The sequence below is a fragment of the Phaethon aethereus genome (assembly GCF_964289735.1).
Source record: "Phaethon aethereus genome assembly, chromosome: 6".
NCBI classification, from domain to species: domain Eukaryota; kingdom Metazoa; phylum Chordata; class Aves; order Phaethontiformes; family Phaethontidae; genus Phaethon; species Phaethon aethereus.
In genome coordinates this window covers 37,874,110-37,890,658 of record NC_138580.1, presented here as the reverse complement: position 1 = coordinate 37,890,658, position 16,549 = coordinate 37,874,110, and the positions used below count along the sequence as shown (strand labels likewise).

The 16,549-nt window shown below is 41.8% G+C and overlaps 1 protein-coding gene across 16 annotated transcripts in view; it reads right to left on the bottom strand.

Moving 5' to 3' along the window:
- MAP2 (microtubule associated protein 2) overlaps positions 1-16,549 on the bottom strand; it is a gene marked incomplete at its 5' end in the record, with an annotated part of 70,488 nt that overhangs the window by 35,324 nt on the left and 18,615 nt on the right. For 8 of the 16 annotated variants that reach the window (XM_082001224.1, XM_082001225.1, XM_082001226.1 and 5 more), the window contains 2 exons: positions 11,286-11,363; positions 13,717-13,830. In XM_082001224.1, coding sequence (XP_081857350.1) covers positions 11,286-11,363; positions 13,717-13,830 — 192 coding nt within the window. Of the gene's footprint in view, positions 1-1,654; positions 1,913-4,881; positions 5,119-11,285; positions 11,364-13,716; positions 13,831-16,549 lie in introns of all 16 variants that reach the window. The other 8 variants (XM_082001214.1, XM_082001228.1, XM_082001219.1 and 5 more) reach the window with 3 other exon arrangements.

Genomic DNA, 16,549 nt, shown 5'->3' with positions numbered 1-16,549 from the left:
CTTCAGAACAGCCAGCCATCTTCAGCTGTAACTGAAGTCAAAGAATACTTGGTATGGTTTCAATGACTGTACATCAGGCCCTAATTAAGCTAATTTGAAACTAAATATGCTACTTTTATGGTCTGCCACTATATTTTTAGGGAGTAATACCTAGTTAAGTTTTTTTAATGTACATTCTGTTAATCACGAATAGCTTGGAAATCTTCCTATCACGGAAAATATGAAGAGACATACTGCAGAATGTGGCAGAACTTTCTGCAGTAATCTGTAGAAAAAGTTTTATGATTTTTTCCTAATGCTTGTTACAACAAGCATTGGGCTAACTCTGAATCTCCTCATAACTGATTTAAAGTTCACGGAGCCATCTTTTTGCTCTGATGAATCTGAATTTTTTAGAACAATTAGTATCAAGGTATTGGTCATTCTTTAAATAGTTACGTATGTTAACATTTAGTCAAAAAAGCAACGGCCATTCCAAACTCCACAGGCAGGAAAAAAGAGAGGTCTACAACTACAGTAATTTTGATCCTTTATATTTTTACATGTGGTGATTTACTTGCAAACTCTATGAAGTATAAAAACATGGCCATTGAGCTGATGTCATCCTCATTTCACAGAAATTAAATAGCTAGATACTGACTTTCTTTATGTATCCTACTGTGCTTCTCACTGTAGTGCAAACCAACAATACCAATGGCATCAAAATATATTCTGACTGCCGAAGGAATATGATATTCTTTAGCTGGGCCAACCAGAACACCAGGCTCCCAAATGCGGCATTTCTTAGCCAGGTAGTGAATGGGTACATCACTACTCTACACAGTGTGTCCTTACACCTTGTTGCACTGGCTGAAAAGAAATACCACTAAAAGGAAAATCCTGAAGCCTAGTTCTTATGTACTGAAAGACAACTGATTGCAGTAAATATTTTGTTCAGTAAGCACATCGGAACTTCACCCTGTGCACCCAATCCTAAACCTCACTATGAAGGCAAACATCCCAGTGGAAGTGATGGAAGTTTTGCCTAAGAAGGGCACTCCAGCAGGATTAAACATTTGTAATAAGGTAAGACACACAAAAAATCAGAGTTCTGGCAATGATCGAGGAGAGGAGGGATGGACTGCAATGAATAGCAAGGCTATGATGTAAGAAGCGATAGCGTTAGGGAAGCTAAACCAGAATGCACTGAAGCACACGCACAAAAAAAACCAAAAAACCTGCACACGGCAAATGAAAACATTTCTACAGTTTAAGCCTCTGTATGTCATAGTCAAAGTCAATAAATCTACTTTTTGAAAGAAAAGCAGATGAATCTCTGCACCAAAAAGAAAAAAATATACATAGATTAGCAATGTGACTGGCAAACACATCTGAGATGGGGGAAAAAGGCTTACGCAGAGGAATCAGCTTAGCTGCAAAGCATACTTTATCATGGCAAAGTAAAAAATCAGGAATCAGCCACAGTGGTGGGAAACCATGTTGTCATACAGCACCTATGCAATCATGTTACCTGCTACACACTCTTCAAGCATAATAACAAGAGCAGTCATACTAATAAATGGGAAGAACAGGAAATGAAGCAGCCTTGGAAAGCACTGGAGAAAGCCGGAGGATTCACTGGCAGCAAACACATGCAAACCTAAGGAGGACACACCTTCCTCAGCCGAGGAAGGAGATGTGTCTTTCAGAGGCATTTCCGCCACAACGGTTACACTCTCCCTGCTGGACGCCACACTTGGCCCTCTGTCTTCATGACACACTTTGGCCTCCAAACCAGAATCCGACTGACCCTCACAGAGGCCCTTTGCCTGGTCCGAAGGCTCAGTGGGCCCATGCTCTTTCCCCAGTTGCTTCCCAGGAAGAGCAGCAGGTTTCGCTTCCACAGCCATTGGACTCTCTACTGGTTCTTCTTCTTGGGGATGGAAAAAGGAGGTGACATCAACACCAACAGTAAACACCGAGCACACAGCTCAACAGGACTGCTTTTGCATAACACTTTCAGCTCCGAACATTTTAGTTTTCACGTGTGTCAAAGGACTGCTAGTATCCAGCCCATTTTAGTCATTGTGGAACTGAATTTTCCTTAGGGAGAAAAACAAACCAAAACAAAACCCCTGTCTCCCCCAGAGAAGCATGTTTATGCTGTAAGATGAGAGCTGAAAATGTTTTACAAATATACCTCTCCCAAAGATGACTGTGGGTCAAATATTCATTGCAAATGGAGATGGTATTGAATGATGGATGGCCCTGACAACACCAATGCATCAATGAGCATTATTTTTCTGATAAATGTGCTGTTTAATCCAGTACAAGACATTCAATTGACGTGGAGGAAGGTATGAGGCATTAATTTCTTTCCACTGACCTTGGCAATACTGACTGCTAAATGCCAGCAAGTCAATCTATCACATGGATCCTGGATCTGACAAAATGTTGAGCCACTTCCATAGTCTTAATATGCCCTGTGCATAGCTGGTAACTAGTGTGTTTGCGAGAATTCAGCAAAGATTCCTACACTGAGCGGATTTATAAACAGTTTGTCCCTCAGGCTGCCTGACATCCAAGCTCTGTACATGAAAATCACATACTTAACACAAGGACATTTTCGTATCTGTTTCTCCGCTAGCCCCCAGGCTCCTTGTCACCAATTAAGTCAAAGAAACCAATGAGCGTGATAGAACTATTTGTTCATCTGAATTTCTAGAATACATCACTTAAGCCTATGGGCTCTTAGCATCAGTACAGTAGTATCAAGAGCTGTCTTTACTCAGACCATGGCAGAGGAATGGTTAGCAAAGTCTTCATTCTGTACTGTACTCCTGCCATTCCTACTCAGACAGAATATTCCTGTGCTCTGTTAGTATCCCTTCTGATAAGAAGTCAGGATTAAGTGTGAAACCTTTGATTCAGCAACATACTCAAGCAGCTGACCAGCAGCCTTGCTGCAGTCAACCTGATGGACCCCCCTTGGGTTTAAAGTGTGTCTCACGCTTAAGGGCTTTGCTGAATCAGACTTAGAACAAAGTGGTTTCAAATCGAGAAGTGGCTGTATCCAGCCTCTTGGTATTAATGTAAAACCTCTTTACAAGGACTTGATTTTTCTCCAGAGAGAGCCCAGTTAAAACCAGACAATCAACCATCCGCTTCAGTTATGGCCTTTAAAAACTGATTTAAGGAACACAAACACTATTTGAGGCCAAGAAAATATCACTACGTAAAGTATAACACATTATTAATAACATACAAAAATGTAATTGAGGTTAGATACTATATCTTAAATGAACAGAAGCCAGAAGATTCAGAATCAGAACTGGACTGATGCCCAGGTGTTACAGGGATATTTACACATGGGCAGGTTGTAAAAGCAGCCTGGCAGAACAGCAAGTGTCCAGCTACAAGAGGTCATGACTTGAATAACTTGCTTTACTTTTCTTTTTCCAATTTTATGTAGTTTTGTATCCCTTTCAATTAAACAATTTTAAGGAAAGTCTCTCATTTTACTCTGAGCAATTTTAGGTATACACCTCCAGTTCCTAAGACACTTCACACAATGCCACATGATTAAAACTACTTACCAAAGCAGAAAGTTATTCCTGACTTAACAAAGGAATCCTACAGACTCCCTTTGTGCAGCAGACTCTTTTACACCAAACAGACTGCTAGCTTCCAGGCAGCAAGTGAGGAAGGCTGTTTCATAATGCCCACCTTTTCACTGATGTTTCCCTTTGTTTTTCCTCATAGATGTTCTGAGATCACACTTTCACCAGAGGTGGATGCATATGACTGAAAAGGAAGTGGCCCATGAATTAACCAATCCAGGAGCGCTGTCAGTAGAGCTGTAGGTACCCAGCTAGACTACTCCTGTGATTTTCCGTCTCCCCTAGCTTCAGGCAGACATGCTGGCATTAAGAATTTTCAGTTATTAGCACTGATCCCTTTCTGGTGCTGCTGCAGTATTAGGGTATATTATCCTGTTAATTCTGAACAACTCTGTTTTATTTTTTTAAATGACCCAGTAAGCAATTTCAGGTATACACCTCTATCTTCCCAAGACACAAACCCTGAGAGGATTCAGTACTGTTTTTAACTTCAGATCCTGTGTCCCAAGATTAAGTTAGTCAAATGCAGCGAGATGAAATGTGATTTTTTTCGCCTTGGAGAAGAAGTCAGCATTCCTATTAGTCACTGAAATAGATTCTCCCTTGATTCCTCAAAAGCCATTTCACTTTTATGTAACCCCCATTGATAAAATAACACTTACTGATGTGCTCAGGCCACAGAAAAAAGGGGTACAGGAACACAGTAAACTTTTTTTTTCTCTCCTTGTTTGCAGTCAGCTAACACAACGTTAACTGGGTGTATCCACAAAACAGCTGGAGATCAAACACAACCCAATACTGCCTGAAGTCACCTGTGTGTACTGGGGTAAAATTGATTTCCTTTGCCTACTGGAGAATTAAAGACCTCCACTGCTATCTTTGGTACAGATGCGGGTTTCTTCCCCACTGTGTCAACAACTGACTTACCGCCGGTAACAAACTTTTGGCTTATTTTGCACACTGCTCTTGGCAGTGATTCTCTGGCACAAACTAACTTAAGCTTCTTTTAAATTAGCTGCTCCTTTTGCTTCTGCTATAAGCCAAGCCAGTAGACCAAGAGCCCCGATTTAAGCAGGGGCCATGGCTTCACTGACCCCAAAGTTGCATTCATTGCTCACGCTGCAGCTTCACTTTGAGGCGGAGAGACTCCGGAAGGACGTCACTTCCACATGGGGAGAAAACACACCTATGTTTCCCTCCCCAAACCAGGCACATATATAATGGAATGGATGGCAGGTGGGTACAGGGGAAGAGGAACAACATGGGACCATGCTCAGTTCACCTTCATCATGGCCCAACAAGACCTCTGTGCTCTTCACTGTGGCACTGGGATGTGTACTAGAGCCAGTCCACTCTGAGCTGAACAAAGGGTGTTCATAGTACTCCTCATCCGAATTGTAGGGCTCATCATCGGGCACAGACACTGAAATGGAGGGGGCCAGGTGTTTACGCCACTCCCTGCCGGCAGCAGGCCCACAGCCTGGGCAGTGGTGTAGCGGTCCCACCTTATCCTCCGCCCCTTCATCTACAATAGACACACACAGACAAAACTGCAGGACAGACAGACACAGAAAAGACAAGACAGGATGGACACATGCAGCAACGCTAGCTGCTATGTCATACTGCAGAGTGGATGAAATCAGCCAGGCTACAGGTTAATGCAGGATGGTGGAATGAGGCAGCTGTGCATTTTAACATACGGGCCATGTATGTGGCATTTCCTGCAGCGTTTATGAACATTGGAAATTGGTAAATTTCAAAACTGGACACTCATTATTTAGAGGAATACATACTCTACACAAAACACACATCACAACTTGCACTGACACTCGTATGTGTTATACAGCTGACTGACTGTGTTAAAAACCTCTGAAGTATCCCAACACAGTTGTATCCCTCATAGTCATCAGGTGAAGCACTTAAAAGTGTAAATTTCAAAAAGTCCTTTAATTAAAAAGCAAACCAGCTTACACTTCAGTCAATGGTGGTTTTATTTCTCATTACAAAAGTAACATCATCATGTTACTTTTTTCCCTGTAAATAAGTAACACTTAAACAACAAAAAACACCCCTTCCCCAGATAGCTAGCTACATTTTCCTGATAAAGGCCACAAAAAGCTGCTGACAGCAGTCTCTGTTAGATCTGTATTTTATGCTGTTGTGTCATGTTTCTTTAGCTGAACTAGTTCCCATCTTGGTGTTTGCCAATGCTTTGGAATGACAGCTTTATTCACCTGTCACTGTAGCATCGCTGATAATCACATAATCATCTCAGGGCTATACCTGCTACTGACAGCTACAGGGAGGGGGAGTGTGGGTTTGGGTTTGCAACATGAAGAAAAATAATACAGCCCAATAAAAATGACTGGCCAACCATCTGATCCATGCAAACCTTAAGGGGAGACTTGAGAGCTCACGTAGGCTAAGGCACCCTTCTAACCACAAATAAAGCTATGAAAAACTAAACATCTAATACTAGAGAAAGTATGTTTAAGGCCATTCTCTGTGTATGACAACCAGCAGTTTGAACAACACTACATTCATGGGGTGCCTTTGGCAGCTGTAGTTATCCCACTGGATTTCCTACTAGCGTCAAGAACAAGTCCATGCCTTGTGTCCCTGGCCTTTCTCCAGGCAATTACAATGTAAAGAGTTTCCAAAATTTTCCTCTCGGATGCAAAACACTGAGTCAAAAAGCAAGGCTTTAACACAGGCAGTGTAACAGAGATTAACCAGATCTCTGTGTGTGACCCAAAACCAAGATGGCTCATGAATGATGCTGTAACTACCATTACCCATCTTGAAAAGCAATTTTTATCTAAACAAATTCACTCTATAAGAGCTCTAAGGTTCTTCACGGCAAATAACAGGAATTTTTAAGTTTCTTTCTATAGCACCCATGACAAGACAACATCTGTGTCTTTAAAAAAAGCACCCTCTGCTTTCTGCAGCAACGTGGCAGCAAGTGTCCTGTAATGTAATAACATGTATTTCTCCTGCCTGGGAAAAGAATGCTATAGTATCAACCCATTCAGGTTGAATCACCCACAAAAAGGAAGAAAAATTATTCACTGATGTCAATATTAGTAGCTCCAATATGTATCATCACTCTGCAAAAGGAAGATTATCCATGTTTAAGTTTCTGTGACAGCCCCGAGGCTGGCCAGGACCTAAGGTATGCTATGTGCACCTATGCACATAGACAAATACCACCCATGGAACTTAGATCAAGGGAACCATTCTCATCATTTCTTTCAGGGCACAAAGAGTGCCTGAACCACTGATAGTTCAGTTGCTTCGCTCTTGCAGTGGAATCCAAGCGGCAGATTGAGGGGTTTACGCATGCTTAAAAGAGGTAGGTGCGGAAAGATAAGCTGGCAACCTGCCTCTGCCAAGCAGGAAGCTCTACAGAGCACCGCAATAGGAAATGCCAAACAGAGGGCTGAACCTGAGCTCCCTGCCTTTCCCTAGTACTTGAGAGCTGGCAGCAAGGTTGCAGGGAAGCATCTTGATCCACTTGCAATGCAGAACTTGTGGATTTCTTCTCCATAGAAACCTCCACAAAATTCAGTGATGGATTTGAACAGGCTCACGGTTTGCAAAAGGCTAGTTACAGGGGGCGAGGACACATCTCAGGGTGCAAAAGACCAGGAATCAACTGCCTCCTAAACCCGAGAAGATTCAAAACTACAACTCCTGCTTCTTTGCAGGGTGTCCTCACACTAGTCTATGTACTACTGTGGACAAGAGTGGAAAGGGTTGGCGCAGTCACCACCTCTTTTTCTGGAACTGGGACGTTGTGGAGAAAAGAACGGAAGGTTGATACAATCAAAAGCAGAACACAGAGAAGGAGGATGTGCAAAAGGGGAGGTTCTCCTTCCAGCTGTGGGTCATATTTATCCAGGCGCCCTTCATAAGTAAAATGCATCAACAGGATTGAAGATGAAACCCCAGGACTTATCTATAGGGATGCAAACAAGGCTGAAAATTCCTTCTTTATAAGCTCCGAATGGATTCTAAGCAAGATAACACAAGCCCTGCCTCTGCTCCTTAAAACTACAGGAACTGACAACAGTAAAAAATGCTTAATATATATTACTGTGATGGTTCAAAAGTGCAAAGTCTAGTATTGTTATGTCTGTGGCTATTACACATCTACATTGTTTATTTATCAGTTTTAATATTTTCAAAATTACTGCAGATAATTTCATTTACAGGCTAATGATGTCTTTAAAGGAGGATATGCTTTTATTTTGGCAACAAGAAAAATCCTTTCTTTGTTATTTTAGTCCCTTCTAATAGTTCTTTTTCATCTTAAAGCATGGGAAAAATTCCCAATGTATTCTAAAGTGCAAGATTAAAATCACATCTCACAAAGGCTAATTCAGCTTTAGCTTCCAGGTATCTCTACAGAAAATGCCTCTGTAGAAGTAATTTTCACCATAAAGAGATCCATTTTTATAGGACATTTGGTTCCTTTCAGTTTGCAAAATATTCTTATTTGGTATATTAAGCCTAATCTGAAATGCCTATTTCAAAATGGAAGACAGTCCGTCAAAGGCATGCTTCAATCTTGTAACATTTAGCAAATTTTTTACATGAAGACATTGTTGACCATTGTCAAAAGGCACAGAGCACAAAAGAAATGCCAAGTTGGCAAGAGAATATCGCATCAGCCCTGCATGACAAGATACAACTGATAAAAGGATTAGACGGTGCTAGGGAAAATTTCATTTCCTCAGCAAAATTATGTTACTATAGTTGAAATAAAATAAATAATTTCAATAGGGCAAATTAGTTCTCTTACCTTCGGCAGCACTAAAAAGGGACAGGCTCATTTGAACGTTTTTCTGCAGCCAAATGAGAGAACGAAAGCTACATCCACTGACTCCTTTCTCTCATGAAATACACTTGACCCACAAACCTCTCTGTCTTTTCTACCTTTTTTTTTTTTTTAAATTTGTATTTGCTGCATGGCTGGCCACATCCACCTTTGTCATGTCTACAACAGTGATTTCCTTCCTCCTATGACTGAAGGAAGTCTCTTGGATTCAAAGCAATGCAACACACACTGACAAGTGCATTAGGAAAATGTTCCAAGAGAAGGGGGGAAAAAGGAAGCCTGAGGTAGATACACACACCAAGCACTCACCTTTTTGGCTCAACAACTGTAGAATTGGGTTAAATTCGCAAGTTGTATTTTACTGAGCAGACAAACAGACAATGTAAAGGTGCATGAGGATGGATAGCCAGATGTTTAAACCTTCAGTTCCCTATACCAAGTACAGTAAAAATGGGTCAAACCCTACAGAGGCAAACTCTTCTGAATGGGAGCTTTGCCTGAATGAAAATGACAGGTCTAGCTCACTCAAGTCAGCAAAAAGCTCAACTTAACCACAGAAAATAAGGATCATGTCTTCTAACACAGAGCAGAACACAAGATTTTTTACTACCATTAACTATATTGAATTGATAACACTGATATTTTGGGAAAAAGCAACATAATATACTTCTGGAGGAGTTTTTTTGAAGAAGTTCCTTCTGTTCATCAACCAACTCTACTGTGAGTTCTAGTTTCAGAGCCGGACATAAACAAGAAGCTTCCAGCAGCGTGCATTAATGACTCAGCACATCATTTCTGTCCACACTTCCCTTACAAACCTACACTTTCAGGATTTACACAGGCCATCTGCTCTGAAAAATACAGAGTTGAATCAAAACCTTGTCATGGAAAAGTCTCTTTTGACCAATGTTAAAGGAAATTATTTGAATGTTTTTAAAAACTGTGGCACTGTGTAAATCATCAAACATCTCCCAAACACTGACCTTTCAATCCTTGCAACCACCCCTGTGGGGTAGGGAAGTATGTGCTGTTATATCAACTCAATTCTACATGCAAGGAAAGAGAAAAACAATGATGTTAAGTGACTTGCTGAGTCATATGCACAGCTGGGAACAGCCCAGTCTGGTAGTTCATGATAATCTCGAGCTGTATAGTGTTTTGCCACCTTCTTGTGTTAATAAAACTAGCGAAATGGTTTCCATTTGCTTAGGGGGCAATCTACAACCTCCTGTCAATTAATCAATATAAGTACTTTATAAAATCCTAAAATACGTGCAAATAATACTGCTGATAGAAACAGTACGCAAAGCTAATCCTTAGCTAAGGGCAATGGAAGAACCTTGACATTGACCTGAAGCAGAAGAACAAGCCCTTTATTGTGATATGAAAAATCAAAAAGCATACACTGAACTAGTCAAGTGAACTATATATAAAAAACCAACAGTGGTAAAACCCTGGTAACAGTTCTAAAAGCCTTTCCTAATGCCCTACTAGCTTCCTTTTCAGTTAGTTTTGATTGCCATTACCTCTGGGTGATGAGTCTAGGAACTGTTTTTAAACAGTTTTTTTTTTTAAATAGTTTTTTTTTTTTAAACTTTTTTAAACACACAATGTGCAGATTTTTTAAAAAAATTCCAACAATCAATTAATTAAATTCTTTATAGAGGTTACTAACCACATCCAGTAGGTATTTCCAGCACAGTGGACTGACAAATGTTGTTAACACAGCCTGTAATTGCATTATCTCAAAAATGACCGCAGGATGAAACATGCCTAATTGCAGTGTCCTGATAAACTGAGAGTCAGACTATGTCAGCACATGAAATAGAAACTGTCCCCTTGCAAAATTAATACAGGCTTTGTGTTAAAATACCAACAAAGTTTGTTCAGAAGATAATAATAAATTATTTTCATGCACTCAATAAAAAGAAAGAAAAATGCTAAAATAAAATCCAAGAAGGAAATAAATGGACACACAAAAATGCTATTGACATGGCAAAGTTCAATTGACAGTCTCCTGGAAATTCTGAATCCAAAATCCTTCCCTTTTATCCACATGATATGGCTCAATTTTAACATATTGCTCTCTCCCTATACTGATGGCCCTGATGCAGCAGTTGTCTTCTGTTGAACCAAGCACTGATGCACATGCTTACCATTGTGACAACTTCACTGGGCTTTAGGCCTCTGCTTAAAATTAAGCCAACACCTAAGTTCTTCGCTGGAGGGGATTTTAGGAGGAGGAAAATGCAGTGATCGTGGGCTACTGAAACTGAACGTTCACTGTGCAGAACAGTAGAAATTTGCTTTGTGGGACTAGAATTTGACTCCTGCACTCTGTGTACAGAACCCCCAGTACACGTAGGCATTGAAGCATCAATTACAGGTCGAAGACCAAAGAAATGATCCAACTCTGAATCTCCTTGCTTTCATGCATTTAAGATTCCAAAAACAAAGCTAATGGCAATTAAAAAACCCAGACAAACAAATCCTAAGAAAATAAAGATGACCCACACTGAATCATAGTTTTGGGGACCACATTGGGACAGCAGACATCTTGGCTCATATTGCACATAATAGATAAAAAGGTGAGAATCACCATCTTTCTTTTCTTTAATGTGGATGTACTTCACACATCCTGTCAGTTACCTCTGTGCATATGTGTCTACCTCATCCACGTGCTGCAGCTGCCTTGCAGAGGGGGAGTTACTGCTGGGGAATGCCTTATCTTTTCACATGAAGCTGCAGAAAGTATCTCCATTTTCTGTTTCCCCCCATCCTTCAGATTCATATCTCATCCCTCTGCTAACAGCTGTGCACTGCAATGTCCAGGAGACCCTTACCTTCCTCCAGAGCTCCGGTCTGCTCAGAAGCTGGCGACGGAGGCGGGGAAGGAGGCAGGTTGGCTGACTCTTCGACTGCTAGAAATCAAACAGTAAAAATGAGATACAGCAATTAATTCTAGGGAGACTGATGCTTGATACAAGCTGCAGTCAGCCTGTTCTGCCCAGCTGAGAGAATTATTCGATGGGGACTTGTGCCTCGGGGATTTTCAGATCAACCCTTTCAGAATACATGGATTTTTAAAGTTATAATAAAAGGATTTTTTTTTTCAGATGGTATGAATTATGTCATAGAGTACAATACAAAAATCAACTACAAAATTACCTTTTAAATCAGCATTGCCACTTAGAAAACCTTCAGTCACCCAATGCAACAACAATAAAGCACCTGAGCATGAGAGATTTTATAAATTCACACTATCAGAAACTGGGATCCATCCTCTTCAATTTACCTTGAGTACATGAACAAAAAACATTCAGCACACTTTTTTTTTTTTACTTTTCTTCTGCTGAGGTCAAGGTTAATCACAGAATACATGCAAATATTGCTTGTTTAAATACAAAAGACATCAGCATAGGGAACTTTTGTCAGCCATGACATACCAGCTGAGCAAGGCGCAGTGAAATCTAAGATGCACTTAGACTAGGTTTTAGATCATTCCCAGTCATGAGACTAGAAGCTGAAACCAGATGATGTTTTTTCAATTATTTCCGTTCAAGTACAATGAAACCCTAACCAAACCGCTTCTTAAATGAACTCCGCATAACCTCTGCATCTGATTTCATACCAATCACTTGGAATTTTTTTCTTTAAAAACAGATCCACTACTGGGGCTTAACCAGTGTTTTTTAAAAAAAAAAAAGTAACAAATCTGTTTTAACAGATCTGTCTTATAAACGGCATCTCTCAACAGGCAGATCTCAGTTTCTGATTCAGGGCTTCTTCCCAAGCATAGAGAGACCAGTTTCAAAGCCCCAGCAGAATTTGCCAGGCCTCCTCCTATTGACTTCAGCGTGGTTTGGAAGACCCTTATGACTTGTCCTTAAGATGTGCTGTCCAGGGACAGAGTATTTCTAGCTTCATCACAATGCAATTCTACCTGCACTTATTTAACAGTCACTGACCACAGGAACTTGTAACACCTGGTGTTGCTTACTGAAGACATACTTCTCACAGTATTTAAAATGTCTTATCTAACTAGATGGAACTGAATACTCATTTTGCCTCACCCAGGCCACAGTGAAGAAATCTGTGCTTCAATATGTATGAAGTTTTTTTCAGAATTGGGGTTTTTCATGTAAAATTGAGTCTCTGTAAAGAAGGGAATTGCTATGCAACACGTCTCCCTGCTGCAGTTCAAAATTGGCTCAATGAAGCAAAAGACCTTGGGAACCAAATTTCCAACGAATATTCTTAATTACTCATTGACTTTAATTCATTCCTAAGCAGGGTCCAGCTGCTGTACCAAACAAAGCAGAGTGCCTATGGGGAAAATACCACAAGGCATTATTTTGATTTGACTACACCATGTGTGCACTCAACAGAGCTTATCCTGGGTCAGGTTTGCAGGACTTGCCCTACCTCAGGATGGGATATGGCCTTTCTCTGGCCTTTGACATACGTATTTTGAGCTACTGTGGAAGTTTTCTGGCCAGGAGGAAGCACTGTAGGTAGGAATGGCTGTATACTTACTTTAAAAAAAAAAAAATATATATATATATATATACACACACACACGCACACTTACTTGTATTTCAGACAGACTTTTCACAAAGGAGGCAGCAGGAGGATGAGGGCACAGCATGGATCCATGGCAGTGGTACCATTCCCAGTCTGGACCACTGGCATTTGCTTCCACCTGCTGTAACTATCTCTCCCTCAACCTCCCGTCACCCTGCCTGGCTGCTAAACCCGTCTCCCAGCCTCAGCTGGTGTGCCCTATTCCTCTCTGCTTCCTGTGGAGATGCTCCTCCTTCATCTTTTTGAGTAGCTACCGCCCAACCAGCAAAACCTCACTTTCTTTTTATATGCCTCTCCTCTAATCCTTCCCTCTTCAGATATTAATCTTTCCCTCTCACACTATACATGGCTGAATGCAAAGGGGCTCCGAGTGCTGCTGGGTCGCACCAAACATGACAACAAAACCACTACTGCCAATTACACTCGCAGCTGCGCTGCTCAGGGGTCAGAAACCAGGTAGAGAACTGCTGTTAGAACAAACAGTGAACGAGACAGTCACAGGGCCGTCCAGAACCGGAGTAACAGGGATAATGCTATCATTACGTGGTTCCAGCATTTATCCAGTGGTGCTGCAGTTTACCCATCACCACAAGCTATGTGAATACACAGCTGTAACTGGTTTTTGTAATGTGCATACATATAACATTTGCAGACACAAGGATACTTGGAACATTCTTTGTCTCGTTTTACCTAAAGGTAGTGGTCCAGGCTGATCTTTGTGCTGGGTTTCTTTTTCCTGTTCGCCTTTCAGGACTGCTACAGCTTCAGCTGTTACTACTTGTACTATCCTCGCAGACACTTCTTCTGTGGCAGCAGCAAAGTTAGAAAAAAACAAAGAAAAGTACGCTAATGAGAACAATGTTTTAAAATTATAAAGATTAGCTTAAACAATTAAAAATGGAGGCTGACAATCAATTTTTAAAAGGTAATCTTTTTTTCCTGAAATATATGCAAATCATGAAAATTAAATAGAAGGACCAGATATTCCAAAGATGTCAGTGGAAAATGCTGAGTGTTTGTAAAAACCAGGACCAGAGCCTTTACGGTAAGATGCACAAAGCATGATGATTAAACGCTCTTTCTTAGTTCTGTTAGGGACAATGTGCAGCAACTGCAAAATTTTAAGATGATCGTTTATTAACATTCTAGAATTTTTTTTGCAGGTAATGTTTTGAAAACAGGTAGAATGGTCGGCTGAGTAATGGGATTTCTTGACATTTAATATATGGAGTGAGTGACATTCTTAAATGCACTTTGGATGATATTTCCTCCTCATGAGCACACAGTTAGTATGCATTAAAGGCACTTCCTAGACAGACATCTAAGGATATGCTGATGAGGGACTTGAAACAGAAGGGCCACATAACATTTCTGTATGATTAAAAGGTATACTTTGCTCTCCTCATCCTTTTTAAGACTGCAACACAAAGCTTTGTTTAAACAGTAGGTCTGAATGCCATGCAAAGGGACTGCAGAGGGTGACATTTGTTTGCTGGGATGGGCTCTCAGGCCCCGCTCTTGGACACAGGCCTGGCTCCCAGCCGTGCGCTCTCGCTGTGCTTGGCGCAGGGAAGGGGCACAGTGCGGAGCCGGCTGAGGCACCGCATACTTGCCAGACCCGGGTGCCACGGGACCCGTGCTTCGCTCTTCCCACTGCCCGCAACATGCGGCGTGCCCGAGAGGGGCTGAGTAACCGGGTGCTCTGGTGAGCAGAGGGTGGCGGTGGGACCACTCGGGAGCAAATACTTCCAAAGTGAGAAACTGTATCTCATGTCTGCTCTAGACCCACTCAAAGGTGCAGTGAAATGTCACCAGGCACACAACTGCACAGGGGAGTAACCAGACAGGTTCCCTGCTCTAAGGGCCGTTCAGGCACCTTGGATCTAGCAAATCAAGGACTCAAGGGTCCTCCAGCAGAACCATCTACAAAAGAATTCAGAGGAAAAGGGTTTGTTTTCTTGTCTGTGTATTAGCCCACTCTCCCTTACTCATTAATCGACATATTCCTCCCTCTCATAGCCAAACACTGGAAATAAACCTCTTCACTCCAGCTATTTCTGAGTGCTGGCTGAGAGTTGTTTCAAACGCAGGGTGCCGGGACCCGACACGGAGCCGAGCCCTAGGGAAGGCAACAAGCTGTGTGGCCATGGGCCCGCCAGCTGCACGGCTGGGCACACACCTGGAAACAGAGCAAGAGTTTCAGTGCTGCTCCATCCCTCGTGTAGAGACAGAGGTTTCTAATGGCAGACGGCAATACACCCTGCTCCTGCCAGGAGACATTCGCAGAGCCCCCATTAATCACCATCCCGAGGACAGAAATAAAAGCTCTCTGCTCACCCATTACTGCATCCTTCAGGCAAGGACCAGCTGGGAAGGGGAAGTATATTTAAATCAATGCCCTACATCTAACTTTACAGCAACCGTCCTAACGAGGGACGCTATCCATTAGATTAATAATGATGATTTCTTCTCACTGTTAGTACTCTTTCAGAATTCCTTTGTACATTTAATGTAAAGTTACTCCTCTTTGTTCGTCCTTTAGAAAAGCTGTTTTTCTCCTCCCAAGAAGTGTAGATGTGAATTACTTGCCTTTCACAGTCACGTTTGTCCAAAACCAAAGTGCTACATTAATCTCTCTTTTGCACAAACTCTGTAATAAGGTATTAAAAAGAACACCCACTGGCAAAGAACATTCCTAATTGTTGGTATTTGTATCTTACAACTCACTTCCCTCCTGACTGGTCGCCAGGAGGGCAGTGACTGCAATAGTTTCACTGGCTGCGGCCAATAGCAAGAGTAGATGGATGAACATGTCAGAACAGCCACCAAGCAACAAAAAAAACTGTTAGCCCACGAGTATATGAGTATAAACTTGCCAAGGATAAATTCAGATTAGAAATCTGAGGATGCTCCTTTCCTATTGTCAGGGGTGTAAAGTTCTGGCAGTCTTCCACATAGCTGGAAACAGCTCAACTGGTTTTGAGATGGAGCTTGATACATTTACAAAACGGACTACTTACTATATAGATGCCTAGACAAGCAGGAGACTGCATATGGCAGCTCCAGTTCTCTTGTCCCTCTATTCAACAACATGCCCCTAATATGAAATGAAACTCCATTTTGTTGTTAAGCAGATTGAATCAAGTACCATGACCCCATAAATCAAGTCATGCATGTGGCTAACCCTACGGACCAAAGAACAAGGATACTGATTTAAAGCCCATCAATCTTCCTAGCTGTCTTTCAGGGGCGTGCACCTCATTTTGAGGCTTTTTGAATTTCTCCTGCTTCCATGCCTGCTGGATGCTGGGAGTGCTTCTTGGCACCTCTTGGTTCCTTCCTCTTGTGAGAAACACGGACCAGCGACCTGCCAGACCCTCCCAGACTGCCACGTGGTGCTGCTGTTGCAGAGCAGCGGACTGGACAAAAATGGTCCCGTGGAACCATTACAGGTCCTGACAGTTCCCTGTGTTGCGAGGCACACGCAGACTGCAAAGCACAAGCGATACAGGGGAAAACTGGG